The 22,327-nt window shown below is 46.8% G+C and overlaps 1 protein-coding gene across 1 annotated transcript in view; it reads left to right on the forward strand.

Moving 5' to 3' along the window:
• Positions 1 to 22,327, forward strand: part of prr12b (proline rich 12b) — a 36,500-nt gene that overhangs the window by 11,832 nt on the left and 2,341 nt on the right. Inside the window, exons 3-18 of the mRNA XM_028599507.1 lie at positions 1,021 to 1,182; positions 1,432 to 5,948; positions 8,018 to 8,230; positions 10,771 to 10,845; positions 13,274 to 14,057; positions 14,362 to 14,391; positions 14,924 to 15,522; positions 15,627 to 15,743; positions 16,787 to 16,920; positions 17,207 to 17,260; positions 17,606 to 17,917; positions 18,185 to 18,255; positions 18,520 to 18,639; positions 19,411 to 19,508; positions 19,710 to 19,841; positions 20,778 to 20,873. Coding sequence (XP_028455308.1) covers positions 1,021 to 1,182; positions 1,432 to 5,948; positions 8,018 to 8,230; positions 10,771 to 10,845; positions 13,274 to 14,057; positions 14,362 to 14,391; positions 14,924 to 15,522; positions 15,627 to 15,743; positions 16,787 to 16,920; positions 17,207 to 17,260; positions 17,606 to 17,917; positions 18,185 to 18,255; positions 18,520 to 18,639; positions 19,411 to 19,508; positions 19,710 to 19,841; positions 20,778 to 20,873 — 7,514 coding nt within the window. The remainder of the gene's footprint in view (positions 1 to 1,020; positions 1,183 to 1,431; positions 5,949 to 8,017; positions 8,231 to 10,770; positions 10,846 to 13,273; positions 14,058 to 14,361; positions 14,392 to 14,923; positions 15,523 to 15,626; positions 15,744 to 16,786; positions 16,921 to 17,206; positions 17,261 to 17,605; positions 17,918 to 18,184; positions 18,256 to 18,519; positions 18,640 to 19,410; positions 19,509 to 19,709; positions 19,842 to 20,777; positions 20,874 to 22,327) is intronic.

Consider the following 22,327-nt stretch of genomic DNA (forward strand, 5'->3'; position numbering starts at 1 on the left):
CACACACACAGCAGTGTCGGCTTGTCAGTCAGCTAACTTGTTGCTTTCTCTACCAATATTAGCTGCTCTGTTTAAAAAAAAGTCAGGCTGAAAAAACATCTACATTGCTTTGTTTTGGTTTTAAGCGCCGTTTTAGCCAAAAACAATCTCTATACATGCCACATATCTCATGACCATTCATGTATACTGGGCATGTGCGTGCCGGTGTAAACAGGAAGCTCCGCCAGTGGTAGTTGCCGTTATAGTTACTTTTACTATGGAGGAAGAGCAGCAATGGCGAAAAATAAGACAAGAGATTACTTCTTCTTTGTTTGGACAGGCGACGAGCTAGAACTGTTACTGAAGGTAACACGTGACTACAAGGTGGCTCTGAGTCTGTCTGACGTTACTCTGCTGTTGAAAATCATGGATGTAGAAGTTCAAAAAACATGGAATACTTTGGAGAAAGAACAACAATGGTGAAAAGTAACACCAGGGATGTGGAACTGTTACTGAAACGGATGGCACAGTGCTACATCATGTGCAGAGTGTGAGTGTTTCCCGATGCCCCTTCTGTGCCGTGGTGGCATGTGCCAAACAGTTGGTTACAGTGGAATATAAATAAAGGGTAGGGTGATCAATCTGTAATGTCTCAACCACTTAGATTACTTAGCTTGTATATTTTTAACAGCTGTGCCAATCACAGTGTTGCATGATGAAAATGGTTCACCAAAGGAGAAGAGACACCAGCCATCTGTCCAGATATGGACATAATATTAATGTCTGGCTAGAGCAGACAGGCAGGATGTTAATGCATTGCTTCCCTGTGTAAAATCTCTGTTTTCTGTCCTTGGTTTTATTTTGCAACACCGTGACCTACTTAGAAATTGTGACTCTGTTTTATGCAACAATGAAAGTATTTCAATAAAAATTGAAAGAAAAGTTTGAAAGAAAGATGTTTTATTGAACTGTTTACATCATGATGATATGATCTATGATATGATTTACATGAATTAAGTGAGGGTTGTGGTTTTTTGCCAGGCCTCTCGGGGCTATTTGACGCCAGCCTCCACCATGCCAGCACCTCGGGTCCTGACCCCTCCGTGATGAATCTGATTTCAGCTCTGGAGTCGCGGGGTCCACAGCCACCACCCTCTGCTTCCTCCCTCCTCTCTCAGTTTCGCTCTCCCTCTTGGCAGACTGGTGAGTGTCAGCCTGTTAGGGTAATGCTACACTTAAAAAAAAAATAAAATCCTCATTTGACATTAGTTCTTTTTACTATTGAAATGCTACTACTATTTCTAGATAATTCATACTTTAATGCACAGAATAATTTGCATTCATTTAATTTGCAAAAAGTTTGTAGTCTCAAACTGAAAATGTGCTAATTTGTTCAATTTGAGTAGTGCCTTGCATTTGCCAACACTGTCCATGTGATGTTGTGTCCTGTAGCAATGCATACACCGGCCCCAGCGGAGCTCTTTATTTCAGGGGCACTTCCTGGTTCCAGCTCTTTCCCCTCTTCCTCAGCCCTCTCTGCATACCAGCATCCTGGCTCCTTCTCTGGACGATCTTTCACTCCCTCACTATCCCTGCAGGACACGCCTACGTTTAGCCCGACTTCCAACAGTTTGCTATCCCCCCATGATCCCCTGCTGCACATCAAAACACCCTCCCAGGCCAGCTTGGGCTTTGATCGCTTGCTGTCTTCCCAGAGTGCCACCTACCGGGGCTCCCAGGAGCCCCCGGCCCCTCCTCAGACCCAAGCCCCTCCCACCTCCTCCAGTTGCCACCTGTCCCCTTCCCAGTTCAACTTATTGTCCTCCCAGCTCCACAACCAGTCCTCCCAGCTCTATAATGCCTCCATGTTCTCTTCCACAGCAGCCCTGCTGCCCACGCCCCCCCCTCCCCAGCCTCCTCCAGAGAGGGCAGCGTCCCGGCAGGACAGTGTGATCAAACATTACCAACGCTCGTCCCCAGCTCAATCCGCAGCACTACCCCCACAGCAATATGTCAGCTGTGGGGGGTCATCGAGCTACCAGCAGATAGCCAGTCACCACCGGCATTCTGGAGTGTCCTGCAGTCCCCTGGGGGAGCAGAGCCCATCCTCTGACCCCAAGCCCTCACCACGGTTGGAACCCAAGACCTATCAACCGATTATCCAAACCCCCTACACATCCTCATCCTCCAGCTCCTCAGGCCCCTCCTCATCTGGCACTAAGGGAGCCAAGAGTTCCAGCTCCAGCAGTGGCTACTCCTCTTCAGGCTCAGCATCATCTTCTTCCCGTACTCCACAGACTCCACCATCAGCCTCCTCCACTTCCTCTTCGTCCTCTTCTAGCTCCAAGACAAACACTGGCTCCTTGTCTGTTCCCTCTTGCCAGCAGCCTCCAGCTCAGTCAGCACCGGCACCACCTTCTTTACCGGTGGTGTCATCCAATCTTGTTCAACAGCCAGCACCCAAACAATGCCTCTCCACTTATGGCTCTCCGCCTCTGGCCAAATCCAGCACAGGCCTACCAGATCAGACCCCTCTCCAGCAACATGCCCAGTCCTACTCTCCCAATCAGCCTCCATCTACACACATGACCCAGTCTTATGGAGGCTTTAACTCACCTCATGCCCAGGACCTGAGCTCTAGAGGGAAGACCTTCACTGCTACAGGCTCAGGAGGACGCTCGTTTTCTGCAGAGATAGTCTTTGGGGACTCAAGCTTTGGCTCAACCTCTCTTAGGAGAGCAGGCAGTCCTTCCTTAGGGTATGGGAGTGCTGGAGGATCAGCAGTAAGTGGACCTGTATCAGGAGCTGCTGCACTTGGCAGTGGAGTTGGATCTGCAGGATCAGGAAGCGGATCTGCTGGGGTTGGTAATGAAGGCAGCAGCTCTTACCACCTGCCTGAGTCTAGTCCCTCGCCCTCCCTCAATTCTACTATCGGTTGCACTGGATTGCACTCTCCTGCTTCTGCTCGCCCTGCACAGTCCCCTGGAGGCTCAGGGGCCACTAAATACTTGTCCACCATTCTCTCGCCTGCTTTTATGTCCCCACCACAAGGTTTCCCTGATACACGGCAAGTGCAGAGCCAGTCCTACCACACACCACCTAAGCCAAAAACAGAGACCAACATGCTGGGAGTTGAGCGTTCCCGAGATGAGGAAGAGGATGACGACGATTTCCTCATCCACCACTTACTACATTCCCAGAGCTCAAATCCCCATCCTTCCCAGCATCACCCACCTCCTCATCAATTACCCCAGCCGCTCCCACAAGCTAGGGATGGGGAAGGCAAAGGGGTGACCTATGACATTAACAAGATTTTAGAAGAGCGCTACCACCTTCAGAGTGTTATTCGTACCAATAACGTCACCAGCAGTTCAGGTCCTGGAACAGCAATTGGTGATGCAGCAAGTGGTTTGAACACTCAGTTGGAAATATCACGGAAGGAACAGCAGCAGGCCAAATCAAAGTTGACCATATCAAAGTCCACTGCTGGAGGGGTCACTGACTCCCTTTCCCACTCCCATCAACAACAGCATGACTCATTGGGCTCTGTGGTCCATTATGGAAGAGAGGACCCCTACACAATGCACTCCCATCACACCTCACACTTGTCCTCACACTCTCAGCAACACTCTCAGCATCCCCAAGTCTCCCAGCATTCTCGGCACACTCAACACACTGGACACACACAGCACTCTCAAAATACTCAGCATAGCCATCCCCTTTCCCACTCTCACAGCCACCCTCACATGGAGCTGAAAAAGCCTTCAGATGAAAATGACAATGCCTACTTGTGTAACACACCAGATGTGCAGCAGGCTCGACAAAGCCAGGTCCCCCTTTCCCTGATAGATTCACCGCAAGACCCTCCCCAGCAAACTCACATGCTACAATCTGTCCTTTCTCATACCACTAGCACTAAGATAGACCCCCAACAAGCCCCTCCACAGCAGCTGCAGCAGCATCCTTTGAGCCAGCAGGCCATGATGGGTTCAGCTGGAGGAGCAGGGCCTGCCATGGTGGAATCCCACCCACAGAACCAGCCCTCGCAGTTGCAACTCCAGCTCCAGACCCAGGTTATTGATACCCACTACAGCCTTGGAGTCCAGCCAAGAGATCAAACTCGAGCCAGTCAGAACTCAGTGTCTCCGCTAGACATACTAGACCAATCTCTTTCCCGGACGAACAGCAGAGGTAGTGGAGGAGCTCTGGACAGAACAGGAGTTGGGGTGACTGGAGGGGAGGGAGGTGGTGGAGACAGACATAGACAGCAGCACAGACTAACACCCCACCACCATCCCCAACAATCAGCCTCAGATCTCCATGACTTCCTCTCTGAACCAGATTTAGGCTTGTCCACCCCCTCCCACCTGCACCACCTCAACCAGCCTCAGGCCCATGCCCACCCCCATGCCCACCATCAACAGCAAGCACACACTCACCATCAACTGGCACACTCTCAGTTAGCTCACACGCACTCCCACCGGATGGCAGCAAATATGGGAACCCCCCAACAACAGCAGCAGCCCCCACAAAGAGAGCCTGAAACTCTGTCCCACTCCCAGTTAGACCAGCTCAAACAGCACCAGTTTCAAACAGTAAGCCCAGTGGGTAAAGTAGGACAAAATCATGGCCCGCAGCAACAGCATCGGTTTGCACCTGTAACATCCATCTGCTTTCCAGACTCTCTTTTACACGATGAAGACCGCACTTTCTTTCCTGAGATGGAGGACATGTTTTGTTCAGCTGATTACAAGTCGAGCTGTGTGGAGAATTCTGGGGCAGGACAGGCTGCTCAAGAAAGCCTTACCCAGGGCCATGGGCAGGGGCAAGAGGGTATGGAAGCCTTAAAAACAGGAGGTTCTAGAGAGGGCTATGATATGGTTGGTCATCACAGTGATCAAGGCTATGGACATTATTGCCACAGCCTGCCAGGAACAGGAAATGGCAATCTACACTTAGACCTTGACTCTACAAAGACCCACGAGCTTCCCTCTACTGTGAATACTGACCAGCTTGGCCTCATCCAATCCCAAACACCCAACATGGGGCTGAGTTCGGCAGATCAAGGGGATGGCTCGGTCAACAAGATGATGGGAGCTGTAGGAGTAGGTGGAAGTTCAAATACAACTGGTCTGACCTCACCCATATTTTGTTCTTCTCGACCCAAGAAACTGTTGAAGACCAGCTCATATCATTTGCTTAAACAGCGGCGTGATCCACAACCTCAAACAAAGAAAAACTACGCGCAGGAGTACGAATTTGAGGACGATGAGGATAAAGTTGATGTTCCAGCTGATATTCGCCTAACCAGTCGACGCCTTCCTGACCTACTCCCTGACTTGGTCTCTAGTTGTAGAAAGGCTAGTGGGGCATCAGGAGTAAGTGGGCTCAGTCCACTGATGGGGGACATGGACTTCTGCCACCCCTCCAGCTACTCCTCCCCCGGACACCCTCCACATATCCTCCCCCACTATGGCCCTAAGAAAAGAGGCAGGAAACCAACTAAACCAAAACGTGAAGGCCCTCCTCGCCCACGAGGTAGACCGCGCATACGTCCTCTTCCAGAGCCTCCCTACTGCAGGGGGCTGATGGGATCGGTGCCTGGAGAAAGTAGAAGGGGTCGCGGGCGTGGTCGAGGACGAGGCAGGAGGGAGGAAGGGTTTGTTGAAATGCATCAAGACATGAACAAAGCACAAAACCTTGCATATCAGCAGCAGCAGCAGCAACAGTTCAGCCAACAGCAGCATCTCCAACAGCATCCACATGAACAACACAGACAGCAGGCAGACCTTCACCAAGCACCACACCAACAGCAACAACAGCATCACCTGCATCATCATCAACAACAGCAGCAGCAGCAGCATGTTTCCTGTCCTCACCACCAACCGCATCATCAACAGCATCATCATCATCATCAACAACAACAGCAACCATCCCAACTGCAGCAAGATCCAATCACACCTATCAAGGTAACCGTGAAAAGAAAAAGATAATCTGTTGGTTTTTGCCTGTCACAGCTTCAGGGCCCTATTTTAACGATCTAAGCGCACGGCGTGAAGTGCATGGCGCAGGTGCATTTAGGGCGTGTCCAAATCCACTTTTGCTAGTTTGACAGTCCGTGCTTCAAAAGGGTTGTACTTGGTGTCTTCATTAATTCATAGGTGAGTTTTGGGTGTGACATGCAGTAAACCAATCAGAGGGTCATCTCCCATTCCCTTTAAATGCCGGGCGTGTTTGTTCCTTGGCGCATTGTTATTATGATGGCGGATTTGCACCATAATATTTTTATTTGTAATCTTTTGCATGTTTGTATGCCGCTGCACTTCCCTGTGTGTGTGTGTGTGTGTGTGTGTGTGTGTGTGTGTGTGTGTGTGTGTGTGTGTGTGTGTGTGTGTGTGTGTGTGTGTGTGTGTGTGTGTGTGTGTGTGTGTGTGTAACAAGCATAGTGTGCGCGTGCCGTGCATAAGCCATAGGCGCATTTTACTAATGCACTGTTAAATAACAATGAAATGCTGCGCTATTGACTTTAGACCAGGTTTTTGTTGGTCAATGGCGCCATCACTTCCCGCTGCCTCAAGATAGCAATACGCCCAGAATGCACCTGAACACTAGCCTGGATGCCAGCCAAACTTAGCCCCGCCCTCAACATTTGAGGTCGGGAAGTTCGGTCTGGACTTGATCCGTTGTGGAGCAACTATGCTCGAACCAGAGCTGTTCGGACCGATCAAATTGTCAGGGCGGGCTTTATATGATGGTGGACAGATGATGAACCGTAACGTAATCAACCACGTCACCAAAGAGCGCTTGGGTTGAATTCGTTTACAACAAAGATGGCTGCCATTGCGTCTGTTATAGAAGATATCGACCGCGCATTCATTTTAAAAGAGGAACAGAGAACCGCGATCAGGCATGTATACATATCACCACACCCGTCCACGCGACACGGAAACTGCCGCCTCTGCCTTTGCTCTGTCGAAGCCTGCCTTTGACTTGCAGCTTCTGTGACGTCTGTCTCCGTTGCTCTGATTGGTTGGAGGTCCATCCAATTGAGTGCAGAGGCATTTTTTTTCCTGGTTCAGTTGAAACACGCCCCATAACCACAGCCCAACGGAGCAGTATCAGAATCATATTCTGACTAGAATCTGAGCATGACTTCAGGCTACCTGAACACACCTCCCCGTAAGACCAGCACGCCCATGGGCACAAAGATGGGTGCAGGTGCATTTGCTATTTAAACAACGTGGGCGCTGTACAGGAAATTGACAACTGCGTTGATCTTAAACTAGCAAAGACACTTGCGCCGGGTGAAAGATATGGCCCTCAGTGTTAATTCATTGCTGTGTGCATTAAGATTGAACCCAAATATATTACTCTGAGAATTCTGGGGACAGTTAGGAATAGTTAGCAAATTTGTTCTTTTAACTAGGAATTAGGGTCAACAAATGGACTTAAGCTCTCTAGTTGATGACTATCTCAAGTAAAATGAATTTGGTATCCCGGATAGATTAATGCTTTATTTAATGCTAGCAGATTCAAGCGGAGCAACAGCAGAATATCCAAATGATTATTGCTTGTCTTTAAAGCTGTAGCAGGCCACAGATTGCTATATCTATATGTTTTTCTTTACAGTTGTCAGCAGGTTTAATTGATTGATAGAATGAAAATGGCTCTTAGCTTATAGATAGCATAAAGTTAGTGCGGCAATAATAAGTCTTTAGTTTTGTGCAACTGTTTAAGGATCCCATGAATATATAAAATGGAGACTCACTGATGTCCAGGCAATTAGAGAGAGAGGCTGCGATCAATTAGTAGTTCAGGAAAATGGTTTTTAATATGTGTGCGATAAATTTAGACTAATGGAAAATATTTCTTTGAAACCAAACCCTGAGTGGTTTTAACACAATCGGCATTACTGGCTTATTTTGTAGATATCCAAGTGAGCCAATCTACAGTAACGATGATATACAGTAACAGATGTTGTACACTGTATGCTAAAAGTCTTTCTGAATGTCTTCCATCCAATCTGTCTGTCTGTCAGATCAAACTGCCCGTTCCCAGCATGCCTCCATCAGAATCGATGTTGAGGACGGACTCACTGTCCAGCACCGAGCCAGTTCTGTCTGACGGATCTGTGGGGTCGGCACCATCTCTGGGCCTGAGTCCTGGACCCAGCGCTGCCATGGACAGCAGCACAATTGAGGTGAACCAGACTCAAGACGAGATGATGAAGCATCAGCAGAAAGATGAAGAGGTAAAATAGTTTACAGTGTTGTTCTGTCTGCTCATTAGTTGCACTGGCAAAGCTCCTTTTGATAGATGCTGAACTTGTCTTTGTTGTTAACGTGTAAATGTATTTGTAATCATTTCAATGCCAAGTATTACAATTTCCAATGGTTTAACGGATGGTGAGTACCTTACAGGAATTCAATGCGGATTTGACCAAATTTGGACAGACTGGCACAGTGTGATGTGTGACCAGTAGTTTGACAGGACATACGACAGATTTGTAATTGTTTTGTGGTATAACATTGTTTTCACAGAATCGAAAAAGGTAACAATATGTATGACTTGCTGCTTTGTTTGTCAGTCAACATTTCTATTCTTACTGTTTTTCATGTTTTGTCTCACGCTTCATGAAAAGCCTGAAAATGACAACGAATGCAAAGAAAAAACTTTAATATAATAACTTTATTTGCATAGCACCTTTCAAAACAATGGTGTACAAAGTGCTATGACAGAGGGGGGAAAAAAGCGCATACACATTAATACCTAAATGCAAAAAAAAAAAGTAAAGGGAAGCTGGGGATGATTTGTAGGGATTTAGTGGAATGTGCAGCTCTTCCTGCTTCACGTTAATCTCTGATGTGACGGCACATCGGCCTCCCCAGTAGCGTTATTGGTCACAGCAGCTAAGATGGAGGAATCAATCTAAATATGAAATAATTTGTCACATTTCTAAATAATTATGGCAAAGGTTCTCCACTAATAATAATAAAAAATTGGAATTTTTCCGATGCAGTGATCTTTGATGCATCTCGAGTCCATCCCAAATTGTACCGGTGCCCACTTTTTAAATCAGTGCACTCGCACCATGCACTTTTATGTCCCTGCAGCCGATGCTCAATGTGAATCTTCCCATCCCTAATATATATAGTCTTCTGTTTTCTGCAGTCGGTATTTAGACTGTGAAGTGACACCTTCCATTTCCAAGTCAAGTCAAACTGATATACATTTTAGTTAGTCAAGCCAGTTAGTGTTTGAATAGTTCTGCTCTATTTGTGCCAGCTCTGTATTCCAGCACATTAGCTTTTATATTAACCAGGTGCTGAGGAGTGCTGACTCAGCTTTAAGCGTGTTGGATGGGGTATGAATTGAATTGAATTGAAAAAACTTTATTAATCCCAATAGGGAATTACGTCTGAAGGACTCAGAACTAAACAAAACCTAGACCCCCATTTAAGGGAAATGAAGCAGGGCCGTGACCCTTAATACGCAAGACTGAGCATGGGTTAAGAACTGATGCAGAAGAGACTTGAGGGACTCACAAGATCGTTCAGCTCAACATACAGTAGGCAGTGCCCTACCCTGCCTAGAGGATATTTACACCAGGTGCTGCAAGGAAAAAAATGCTAGGAGAATCGGCACGGTACGCAAGTACTAGCGTCTTGAATCGGATGCGGCCACCAACTGGTAACCATTGAAGGGAGCAGAAGAGCGGTGTAGCGTGAGAGTTCTTGGGGAGGTTGAAGACCAGTCGAGCTACTACCTTCTGAATTATCTGCTGGGTTTGGAGGGACCTCGCAGGCAGAGAGCAGCCAGGAGGGAGTTGCAGTAGTCTAGACGCAAGAGGACTAGAGCCTGAACCGGAGCCGCCTTCTGCGTTAGAAGGGGACGTATATCCTTCTGATGTTGTGCATGTATCCACACGATCGGGTAGTTGCTGCAATTTTGGCAGTAAGGTAGAGTTGGTGGTCGAGTGTCACCCCCAGGTCTCCCTAGCAGTCTGGGTGGGGACTACCACAGAGTTGTGATGGTGATATCAAGGTCCTGGGTGGGAGCTGAAAGCAGCTCGGTCTTGTCAAGGTTGAGTTTCAAGTGGTGCCCCCTAGGGCTGGGCGATATATCGATATTATATCGATATCGTGAGATGAGACTAGATATTGTCTTAGATTTTGGATATCGTAATATCGTGATATGACATAAGTGGTGTCTTTTCCTGGTTTTAAAGGCTGCATTACAGCAAAGTGATGTCATTTTCTGAACTTATCAGACTGTTCTAGCTGTTCTATTATTTGCCTTTACCCACTTAGTCATTATATTCACATTACTGATGATTATTTATCAAAAATCTAAGTATTTTGTTAAAGCACCAACTGTCAACCTTAGAATATCGCCGCAATATCGATATCGAGGTATTTTGTCAAGAATATCGTGATGTCCGATTTTCTCTATATCGCCCAGCCCTAGTGCCCCCCTTGGACTACAAAAGAGGGCAATACAAATAGACCAACTGAAATATTAACAATGACATACTATAGAGACAGCAGCAGAATTGAATTCTCTGCTATCCTTTTCAAGTGACTTTATATGAACTGACTTGATGCCACCCCAGCATGAAATCCTCAAGAGAACTGGCATCTGTGAACGTCTCGAAAGGGATGACATTACATTGTTGTACACGAAGAAAGAAATGTCAACCGTATACCGAACACGCTCTCTAAAGAGTTGGAGCTAACCTTTGCTGAACAGATTTCTGACAGACCCCTTTTTTTCCTCTTACTGTTCACCCAGGTGACGTGGAAGAAAGAATTGGACGATCAGCGGAATCCTGAAGCCTGGGCTGCTATGCACAAGTTCTCCAGTTCAGTAAGTTGCTTCACACCCTCTCCACAAAAAAAAAAAAACGAGCAAAGACACATAGTTTCATATATAATTTATACCTCATCTCTTTAAACTCTGGTAGAGGGAGCAACGCATTTTTACCTTCAAATACCTGGGCAAAATGCTACCTTTTTATCAGGCTTTTATCTTTTTATCAAGCCTGATAAAAAGGGAGCATTAAAACTAAATGTAAAAAAAAAAAAAAAAAAAAAAAAAAAAAAAAGATTATTTAGTGGTGTAGTTCAGTGGAGCAAAAACACAGCGTTTTCCTTTTCAGTCATGTTCTTGTGATTTGAGGTTTGGAGGAGAAGGAGGTTATAGTTGACTGACAGCCAGTTCTTTCTGACTGACAAAAGAGAGAGGAGAGAGAGAGAGAGAGAGAGAGATGGCTGTTACCAAGGCAGCTGTTGCCACGGTTACTACTGTGTTCAGTGCAGAAGCCTTGCTGCCACTTGCTGTCTGTTCAGCTTGGTTACCGACAGCCTCGCGTCCAGGGCTTGGCTGATACTACTATATCACTTCATTAAGTATTCAACAGAAAAATAACCTGCAACTTATTTGAAATAATTGCTTATTAATCATTCATTTATTTTCCCGGTCCAGCTTTTCTTTTCTCATGTGATGGTAAACTGGTTTTGGACATAACACAATGTTTGATTACATCATGTTAGACTTTTTCATTGACCAAATGATTGGTAAATTAATTCCGAAATGAATAATTTGAATTGAGAATGAAAAGAATCGTCAAATGTCACATCTGAATTAGCGTGCGGATCGGGCCACATTTTCTTCCGTCCGAGCCCGGCCCGCGTCCAACAGAGCAGTAACTGAGCCTGACCCGAGCCCGACAGGCATTAAGTCCGACACAGTTAAAATCAAATTTTTTTTCCTCATACTAATGACAGGCAACAGGCACACGTCACAGCTACGTGAACAAATTTCCGCACACAGGATGTTAGATGTTAGAGTAATATTTTAAATGTATTTTAATCACAAAAACAAACCTTTGCATCAAGCGAAACAGGCCCATTGGCTACCTACATCAGAAGCTGTTTTAAATTTCAAATGTTCAATGCCTGATGTGACCGAGCCCGACCCGAACCCAAACATCATTTCTAAATATCTGTCCGAACCCGACCCGGCCCGACAGGTCCCGTCGGGCTCGGGTCAGGTATCCATCTTCTAGTCTGAATAATGTTTTTTATTGGAGTGGCGTGATTTTGTCTGTCACTTCTAGCTTGAGAAACAAGGGAAATTCCAGAGGGAACACCTGGAACTATATCACAGGACTAGCACCATTGTTTGCAGCCCCAAAGCTGCACAGATCAATATTAGTTTTATATTAACAACAGGTCAAATGACTGTGTATAATGGAATTATGGAATGGGGTCTCTGGTAATGATGAATTCCTAGAGAATTATCAACAATCTGCAATTCCCCTCAGCTCTATCCTCTCTTTTTTTGGCTTTTACCATCTGCAACTTTACTGTTTGAGATCACTCTCACAACTCCAATCTAGTGTGTTTCCTGCAGCGGAGGAAGAAGTATTCACATTTACTTAAGTAAAAGTACTAATACCACATTGTAAAAACTACTCCTGTTACACGTAAAAGTCATCAGTAAAATGTGCTTAAAGTAGTACAAGTAAAAATACTCAATGCAGAACAATCCTCCCATTGTAGAAAGTGTAGAGGATCCAACCAGTTGTGTGTTTAACGGTCTAATCATTTCAGCCGGACTTGTAGGCCATTATATTGTTGGCTAGTTTCATTTAGAATAAAACATCAGAATTTATAAACTGCATGTGTTTTATGTGCAGAAATCTTAATGTGTGAAGTAACTAAAGCTGTCAGATGAATGTAGTGGAGTAAAAAAAGTACAATATTTCTCTCTGAAATGTAGCGGAGTAGAAGTAGTAGAGAGTAGAAAGTGGCATGAAAAGTACAAGTACCTTTGGACTTACTTACAGTACTGGAGTAAATGTACTTACAGTAGTTACATTCCAGCACTGGTTTCCTGCCGCATTAGGCAGCTATTTCCATACCATCAAACCGTAGACAGACACTGTGAGAGAGCAGCCGACCAGCCACATAGTTCTCCTAGGAGTTGGTGAAGAGCAAAGCAGAGCTTAAAGAAGAGGAAGTATTGGACAAATTCTTCATTCATTCATTCCTTGTGTCTGCTGGATGTGTCGATTGGCATCTGGTTGCTACCATGTCCCGCTGCCACCTAGTGGTAAAGGAAAGTCCCTGATGTTGCTTTAAGGACAGATAAGTCCGGTAGAGTGAACATAGAGAGTAAATTACTAGTTGAAACGTGTGTACAGTGTACAGAGGAATACAGCTAACGACAAACAATGCCAGTGACGATATCCTAAAGCACTTATCAGCCATGAGGTTTTGCTCTTTTGCAGGCTGAAGAGAAGGCTTTCGACTTCAAACCTGGCTTCATGGCCTCTTTTTTGGACTTCCTGAAGACAGGCAGAAAGCAGCCGGGGCTTGAACAGGGACACGTTGGAGGCGAGGAGGAGTCCTCTCTGAAGGGAGGGATCAGGCCCTTATCCCCGCCTCCTCCCCAACTACCACCAACTCCTCCACAGCAGCAGCCTCCAGGAGCCTTCAGCGACGGAGGGCCGAGCGAGGGGCCCCCGCTGCCTCTCAGCAGCTGCCCCAGTCCCTGCAAGCCCCTGGACGAGGAGCTGAAGGGGAACCTGGAGACCCTACCGTCCTTCTCCTCCGACGAGGAGGAGGACTCAGTCAGCAAGAACCAGGACCTGCAGAAGAGCATCTCGTCGGCCATCTCCGCCCTCTATGACACCCCGCACTCGTTAGCTGCTGCGATGGCGTCCGCCATGGCCAAGGCCCCGCCCACCCCACAGGAGCCGCCACTCAGCCCCCCTCTCCCTGCCATGCCGCCCCTCATCCCCAGCGCGGAAAACAGAAAAGAGAAGGCGCTCACATACGCACAGGATCCCGTACAGGGCAAGGAAGAGCAACAGCTGGCCTCCCCACTGTCAGATGGAGAGAACACAGAGGAGAGGGAGGCTAGGCAAGGTGGAGACGAGCAGAAGGAGAGAGGGGGGGAGACTGCAGACGGTGAAGAAATCGTGAGAGAACCACAGAATGTGCAGCAGGGAGCCCTGGAAGAGCAGGAGGAGGAGAAAAGGACGTCGGATATGCCGATTTTGGAGGTTGAAGGTAATTTACGTGTTGCTTCATCGGTCTGTTTTTACCGTTTGTTTGCCACATCTTCCCCACCCCCTACAAAAAAAGATCATGTCTTGAAAGTTTTTTTTGTGATTAACATTTTTATTTTTTACTAAAATACAAAACATACAATTCGCAACATGAACATATCCCCCCCAACACATCCCCTTGTCACCACCTACCCAGACAAAAACCAAGAAAACATTACACAATAACCAGAATATACAAGATCATACAACAAAATCATAACAAAATAGATAAACACCATAAGCCCATCATACATGTCTCTCCCCAGGACAAAGCTTCTTAGGAGCCGTCCAGAAAGGTATGGTGATAATATGGTATGGTGATAATACAGTATGGTGATAATACAGTATGGTGATAATATACGGTATGGTGATAATACAGTATGGTGATAATACAGTATGGTGATAATACAGTATGGTGATAATACGGTGTGGTGATAATACAGTATGGTGATAATACGGTATGGTCATAATACAGTATGGTGATAATACAGTGGTGATGATACGGTATGGTCATAATACAGTATGGTGATAATACGGTATGGTCATAATACAGTATGGTGATAATACGGTATGGTCATAATACAGTATGGTCATAATACGGTATGGTGATAATACAGTATGGTGATAATACAGTATGGTGATAATACGGTGTGGTGATAATACAGTATGGTGATAATACGGTATGGTCATAATACAGTATGGTCATAATACAGTATGGTGATAATACAGTACGGTGATAATACAGTATGGTGGGGCTTCTGCTGATTCCCAGCCCTACTTTAAAACTTGCAGCTAACTTTCTAATTCCCCCCCCATCCTGTTTTTCAGATTCTCCATCAGGACCTGTGCTTGCCCTTGCACCTCCATCCCCATCCGTGTCCATCTCCCCCTCGCCCCCCACCTTCTCCTCACCATCGCCCCTCACTCCCCTCTGTCTCTCCGTGCCCCCCCAACTGCCCATACAGAACGAAGACGCCAATCAAAGTTATCCTCCCTGTGAGCAGCAGCAGTCCTCCTACCAGCCGGCTCCGACTGCAGTGACCTCCCCGCCCCCCTCCGCCTCCCCTCCGGCCCTCCCGTCCCCACCCCTCTCCAGCTTTCCTCTGGGCCAGTCCATTCCCCCTCCATCCACCACCCCTCCTCCGTCCTCCTCCGATCAGGACCAGGAACCTGAAGCTGAGCAGCCTTCCCCCTCATCGCCCGCCTCTTCGTCACCCTCTTTGTCACCCTCTCCCCCACCGTCGCCTCCGACCCCCGAAGAGGCCCCGGCATCCCAGCGTCTCACCTCCCTCCACCTGGCGAAGAAGCAGGCTGACGCCGCCATAGCTGGGGAGAGCGAGGAGGAGGACAGTGAGAGCGGCGGCGAGGGAATCTTCCGTGAACGGGACGAGTTCGTGGTTCGAACTGAGGACATCGGAACGCTTAAGGTGAGCCCCCCCCCCCCCCCACACACACACACACACATCTCCAAGGGAAGTATGCATGGTGAAGGTATGACTTTACACTAAACTGAGTTTGTTTATGTCACCAGATGGCCTTGCAGACAGGCCGGGAGCCCCCGCCCATCTGGAGGGTGCAAAAAGCCTTGCTCCAGAAATTCAGTCCAGAGATTAAAGATGGCCAGAGGCAGTTCTGCGCAACCAGTAATGTGAGTTTTCCAGCAGACACACGTTTACCTCGGGGACTCCCACAGGTTCAATACTAAATGACTGCTGGTATAAAGCGCTCTGGGGGTTCAAAAGAAATCTGTGACGTCAGGCCCCATTTCCACAAAGCGTGTCTCTCTCTTAATGATGGTGTACTGTAGATTAGGGACGTCCAGTGCCTATTGGCACCACGATGTCCCCTGGTTTATTTCCGGTCATTCACTCTTTCTCCACATATTTCCTGTCTGAAATTAGCGTGGTCCTACCAGACTCTGGTCCATTTCATTTGTACAGAGAGTCTGGCCACTCTCCATTGACAAGTGTTAACTTCCTTGAAGGCGGGTACTCTGTTGAAGTTTATAACTATTGGATCTGCCGTAACTGATCGCTAACGTTTGGTCGTGACGTCGGCTTAGCATCGCTAGCGTTCGCCTTAGCCAACTCCTTCACCACTAACGGAGCCAGCTGGAAAGTCAAACTTTTGCTGAACCACGTGGGGAGGAGGGCCGCGACATCGTGGTCACCAACAAAACTCAGCAAAGATTGTTCTTAATCGGGCTTTAACTTCTGGGTTTTCGGCAGCGTCGCCACAACGGACCGAATGGCGTCGCTCGCATCTTTTTCCGCCGCCATTATGGATCTACAACTCAAACTAGCGCACAACCTCAACATCATCGTTCTCAGCCACTCCCTTTGGTCGCCGATTGGTCCACCAAAAATTGGGCCGGAGAAAACCCAAGACTACAGTATACCGCGAACCCAGACGTAGTACTGAAGGGAAATGAAAATTGAGCATAACTACGTAGGAGGGCGGAGCCAGGCTAGTCCGAAATGGCAAAAAAACAGAATTGATCGTTGATGAATAATTGTGTGCCTTAAAGGGAGAGTTGAGATGTTCAGTGTGGTTGTATGAGCTCCTTCTCCCACAGTCGGTCCAGTTTGACAGATCCTCGTTTGTATCCCGTGTGAAGTAGTTAGATATTGCTTTCATATAGAACAATGCTGTTCACTAAATGGCCGTTCTTCTTCTTGTCTCTTCCCTCAGTATCTGGGTTATTTCGGCGACGCCAAAATGTGCTACCAGCGTCTGTATGTCAAGTTCTTGGAGAACGTCAACAAAAAAGACTACGTCAGAGTGTGTTCTCGAAAGCCGTGGCACAGAGCCGGTCTCACTCTGAGGTAAGGATAGGACTTTCATTTCCTTGTCAGATGTTTCTGATTTCCAAATGCTTTCTTAGGGGAGGAATTGTTGTCTAGACCTACTCTATCTGTAAAGTGTCCTGAGATAACTCCTGTTAGGATTTGATACTAAATAATACAGGAATTGGAGCTAAAGCTACAATAAAACCCACAGATCAGATTCAGTGAGATATTTGTCAAAAATGCATATGGCTGTCAAGTGGCTTTTGACTAGCTTCCCGGGTCTTCATTCACTCTGGGTCTTTCTGGACTTGTTGATTGACAGACGCCAGTCACTACCCAAACAGCTGCCCACCGTTCACAATCCAGCCCCTCCTCGGCTGGATCGGGACGACAAGGAGAGGCAGAAAGAGAGAGAGCTGAAGGAGCAGAGAGAAAGGGAACAAAGAGAGAGGGAGCACCGGGAGAAAGTAGAAAAGGAACACAGGGAGAGAGAGAGGAGAGAGAGAGAGGAGAGAGAAGAAAAGGGAGCGAAACAGGAGACGAAGCAAAAAGTGAGTGACAGGAAGGAAATAGAGAACGCGGAAAGGGAAAAAGAGGAGCGAGAGCAAAAGGAGAAGGCGCTTAGAGAGAAGGAGAAGAAAAAGGAATGGGAGAGTGAAAGAAGGGAGGAGCAGAAAGAGAGGGAGAGGAGAGAAAAAGAGCGAGCAGACAGGGAGAGAAGGGAATATGAGAGAGAGAGAAAAGAGAGAGAGCCGAAAGAGAGGGAGAGAAGGAATAGGGAGCAGAGAGAGACGGAGAAAAGGGATAGGGAGAAGAAAGAGAGGGAGAGACAGGAGAGGGAGCGAAAAGAGAGGGAGAGACAGGAGAGGGAGCGAAAAGAGAGGGAGAGACAGGAGAGGGAGCAAAAAGAGAGGGAGAGACAGGAGAGAGAGCAAAAGGAGAGGGAGAGGCAGGAGAGAGAGCAAAAAGAGAGGGAGAGACAGGAGAGAGAGCAAAAAGAGAGGGAGAGACAGGAGAGAGAGCAAAAAGAGAAGGAGAGACAGGAGAGAGAGCAAAAGGAGAGGGAGAGGCAGGAGAGAGAGAAAAAAGAAAAGGAGGGACAGGAGCGAGAGCAAAAACAGAGGGAGAAAGAAGACAGGGAGAGAACAGATAAAGAGAGAGAAAAGAGAGAAAGGGAGAAACTGGAGAGAGAGCGGAGAGAGGAGAGAGAGCAGAAAGAAGGAAGAGAGAGCAGAGTGGAGTTTGCGAGTTTGAAGAAGGAGAGGAGAGGAGGAGAGAAGAAGACGGAGCAGAGGGACCCGGCCGAGCCTCCTCCCAAGAAGAGGAAGCAGTGGCTGCCCTCCTCCTCCTCCTCGGAGTCAGACGACGAAGGTCAGCTTGTCTGTCTGTCTGTGTGTGTGTGTGTGTGTGTGTGTGTGTGTGTGTGTGTGTGTGTGTGTGTGTGTGTGTGCATGCATGTGTCTGTGCGTGTGTGTGCATGTGTGTGTGCACGTGTGTGCGTGCGTGCGCGTGTGTGCACGTGCATGCGTGTGTGTATGTTTGTGTATATGCCTGTGTGTGTGTGTGTGTGTGTGTGTGTGTGTGTGTGTGCGTGCGCTGTGTTCAGGTCCTGAGTGCAGCGTGCTTGTGTTGTAGGAGCGCTGTGGGCTGGGGTCAGCAGCCGGGCCCTGAGGGAGATGTTCAGGAGCTACGTGGAGATGTTGGTCAGCACAGCGCTGGACCCGGACATGATCCAAGCTCTGGAGGACACTGATGGTGAGAACACAGTGAAATGCGTCAGCGAAAGTGTAGTCTCACACGTCCAGCTCTGCCTCCACAGCGCTGTGGTGTAAGGTCTGGCTACACCACAGATACATTCTGGGACAGGAGGAAAAAACACTCTGGGTTGTTTGCATTTCTTTAAACCAATCACAGTTGTCTTGGGCGGCGCTAAGCTCCGGACGCAGCAACGGTGACTCTGCAGAATAGTCTCAGGAAGGAACTTGTTTCGGCGCAAAGGAAAACGCCACATACAATATTAAATGAAGTTAGCTGTGGACACAGCACAGTAACGTGAGCTATTTAAATTAGCTGATACATGGTTAAACCTCATTGGCTTCTTACCAGCGTATGTCCGTGTGTACTTCGTCCGCAGCAATCCCACCAATCGCTCCCAAAACGTCCCAGTTAGAGAGGAGATGCCCTAAACATATTCTTTGTAAATCTTTACAGTCATTCCCCATCTTGTTGCACCATCCACATTTTCTTCTAAACTTGACATTTTCAGTGTAAAGTAAATCCTAATGCTGCCATACAGCAGACCCACACTGACTGACAGCTGCGTATTCACTACCATTTTCCACCATTAACAATAATTTAATAATTATTTTTTTTTTCTTCTGCACAATCTTTTTTCACTGAAATCCGTGAGGCTAAAATGAACCGGACAGCGAACCGTGACTAGCGTACCGAACACTTGGGATTTCTTATTTGACGTCAATGTAAAATGCCATTTAGATTGAGTGTTGTACTCCCTTGGCTCCTCAGATGAGTTGTACCTCCCGCCCATGAGGAAGATTGACAGCCTGCTCGGCGAACAGAAGAAGAGGTTGTTGAGGAGAGTCCCCATGAGTGTTCAGCACCAGGTACACTTTGTTTGTTTTACATGGCACCTCTCAAATCAAAGTCCGACAGAAGTGACGAGTCTGTTGGTGATTTATGATAACTACATTCAAACCAAATCGGGAACGCGGATACATTGCAAAAGGAGCTTTGTGAGCGTAAACCGCTGGACACCCGAGTTGTACTTTGCGTGCTCTGAATGCACTCTGCTTTCCTCTCTCCAGGAGGCGTTGCACATCTTCCCCAAAATGATGGCAGACCCGCTGGAATCTGGAGCGGTCAAAGTTCACCTCGGTGGGGAGGGTTACAACCGCAAAACCCTCAACCGGGTCAAGAGGAGTGTTCCTAAGCAACAGGTGAGTAAGAGCCCATAAGGACGATGATGAGGGTGCAGGAGGTTAGCCAGCGAAGAATGCTGTTAATGTCCACCGAGCTTCCAGGGAGACCGGGTGGCTGTCCATTTCGTCCCCATTGATAACAGCAATTACTTATTTGGTCTGAGCATGGGAAGTTCGTTCTTAAAGGACAATTCCGGCGCAAAATGAACCTAGGGGTTAATAACACATGAGTACCGAGTTCGACCCGGTCTCCGGGATATGTTTTCATGCTAATCGAATGTGACCGGTGTTAGCTCAAACCGCTACTTAGCTTATAACGCTAGTCGACGGGGCAGAGGGTAAAGTAAAAAGAAATCTCTATCTATACCGCTAACAAGGCTCAAAGTAGCACCACACTTCCACGGTAGCATAATGAGGGTCCCTACATGTAAACCGAAGCATTGAGAACTTTGTAAGTGTACAGACGGTTTATTAAAAAGATAGATTAGAAAGACGGTAGCGTTCATGTTTACATGCGGGCGCCATCTTGGGTTTGGCGCCCGCCTGTATACTTGAACGGTACTGTCAAGTAATAAACTGTGTGTACGCTTACAAAGTTCTCAATGCTTCGGTTTACATGTAGGGACCCTCATTATGCTACCGTGGAAGTGTGGTGCTATTTTGAGCCTCGTTAGCGGTATAGAAATAGAGACGTCTTTTTACTTTACCCTCTGCCCCGACAACTAGCGTTATAAGCTAATTAGCGGTTTGAGCTAACACTGGTCACATTCGATTAGCATGAAAACATATCCCAGAGCTATTTTCATTTCGCCACCCATGTTTTGTCAATCTATTCGGCCACACCGGCTGCTATCACAATCATTGGGGGGAAAAAAAAAAGATCCTACTAGAAAGTACTGGAAAATAATTCTTCAATGTGTTTTTTTTTTTTTTTTTTTCCACAACCCTTTTCAGGATCTGAAGCTCTCAATTGAAACTTGCCGGATGTACAGTCTGTATCATTCCCTTCACCACTACAAGTATCACACCTTCTTGCATTGCAAGAAAGAGGTAAGGACGGCTGCATAAATGCTAAATGCATTAAGGTTTTTAGTTCATATTTCATATGGAAAAGATGATCAGGTTGTCGGCTCACATCTGTAACCTGTGCCGCTGTTAGTAATGGCTGGTTGGGTGAGGACATTTCAGGCTGCTCAGTGATGGCCTTTCCATGGGCAGCTCCCTCACTCTGACATATCTCCATTAGTGCATGTAGAGGTACTGAGCATGTGTGTGTAATTCAGGCCGGTGTGTAATGTGTGCTACATTGTAATTTCCCCTTGTGGGATTAATAAAGTATACATTATTATCATTATTATTATTATTATTATTTCAGATTCTGGCTTTTTTTTATTTTACATTCACAGTGTGCCTCAAAAACTTTTCTTTCTGTGACGATAATGATGCACCACATAATCGCACCCCTCTCATTATAATATCTCATTCTGATTGGCTGTCATTGTCCCCCTACCAACAGGTCAAATACGTTTAGTAATGCGATGAGTCAAAAACGTTGGTCTGTCCAACAAAAGGGGATTGTTACAATGTCCTATTAGCTATTCATGACCGTTAACCGCAGGGACTAGAGCTGCAACTCCGCCATTATTTCCTGAATGAATGGATTAGTAGTTTGGTCTCTAAAATGTGGATCAATGGTTCCCCAAAGCCCAAAATGATGTCCCTCAAATGTCTTGTTGGGTCCACAGCTCAAAGACATTCGGTTTACTGTCCCAGAGGAGAGAAGAAACTAGAAACTAGTCACATTCAACAAGCTGACATCACACAAGTTTCACTGGTTTTAAAGGACTCAAAGTGATCAAACTTGATCGATTATCAAAATAGTTGGTTTATTTTAATAGCTGATAACTAATCCATTGTCCATAATCGTTGCAGTTCTAACGGGGACTGCACTAAACAGCCCCGAGGTGCTGTGACTGAGCTCGTACTGCTTTCATGCATAGTGAAATCATTTGGTTGTCTATGCCCCTCAATTCAGTTCAGTTTTATTTATAGTATGAAATCCTAACAAGAGTTATCTCAGGACACTCTACAGATAGAGTAGGTCTAGACCACACTATCATTTACAGAGACACAACAATTCCTCCCCCCAAAAAGCAAGCATTGGGTGCAACAGTGATGAGGAAAAACTTCCTTTAAACCACATGTGTCAAACTCAAGGCCCCCGGGCCAAATCCGGCCCCTTGCTAATTTTGATCCAGCCCGCAAATCAATTTAGGTTCACAATAAATGTTGGCCCGCCTTGTTGTGCGCCAAACCAAAAAGGAAAAACGTTTGCAAACTGCAATCACGAGTCACTCAAAGCCGAATTTGGCAGATTTGCCGACTTTGAGACTCAGAAATTACTGCACAATCAACAAGTTAGCATATTCAGGCCTACTTTTGAAAATGTAATCAGAATGCATGTTTTTGCTCAATTCTATAATGACTAAGGAACTTAGCTTTTA

This window comes from Perca flavescens, chromosome 15, assembly GCF_004354835.1.
Source record: "Perca flavescens isolate YP-PL-M2 chromosome 15, PFLA_1.0, whole genome shotgun sequence".
NCBI classification, from domain to species: Eukaryota; Metazoa; Chordata; class Actinopteri; order Perciformes; family Percidae; genus Perca; species Perca flavescens.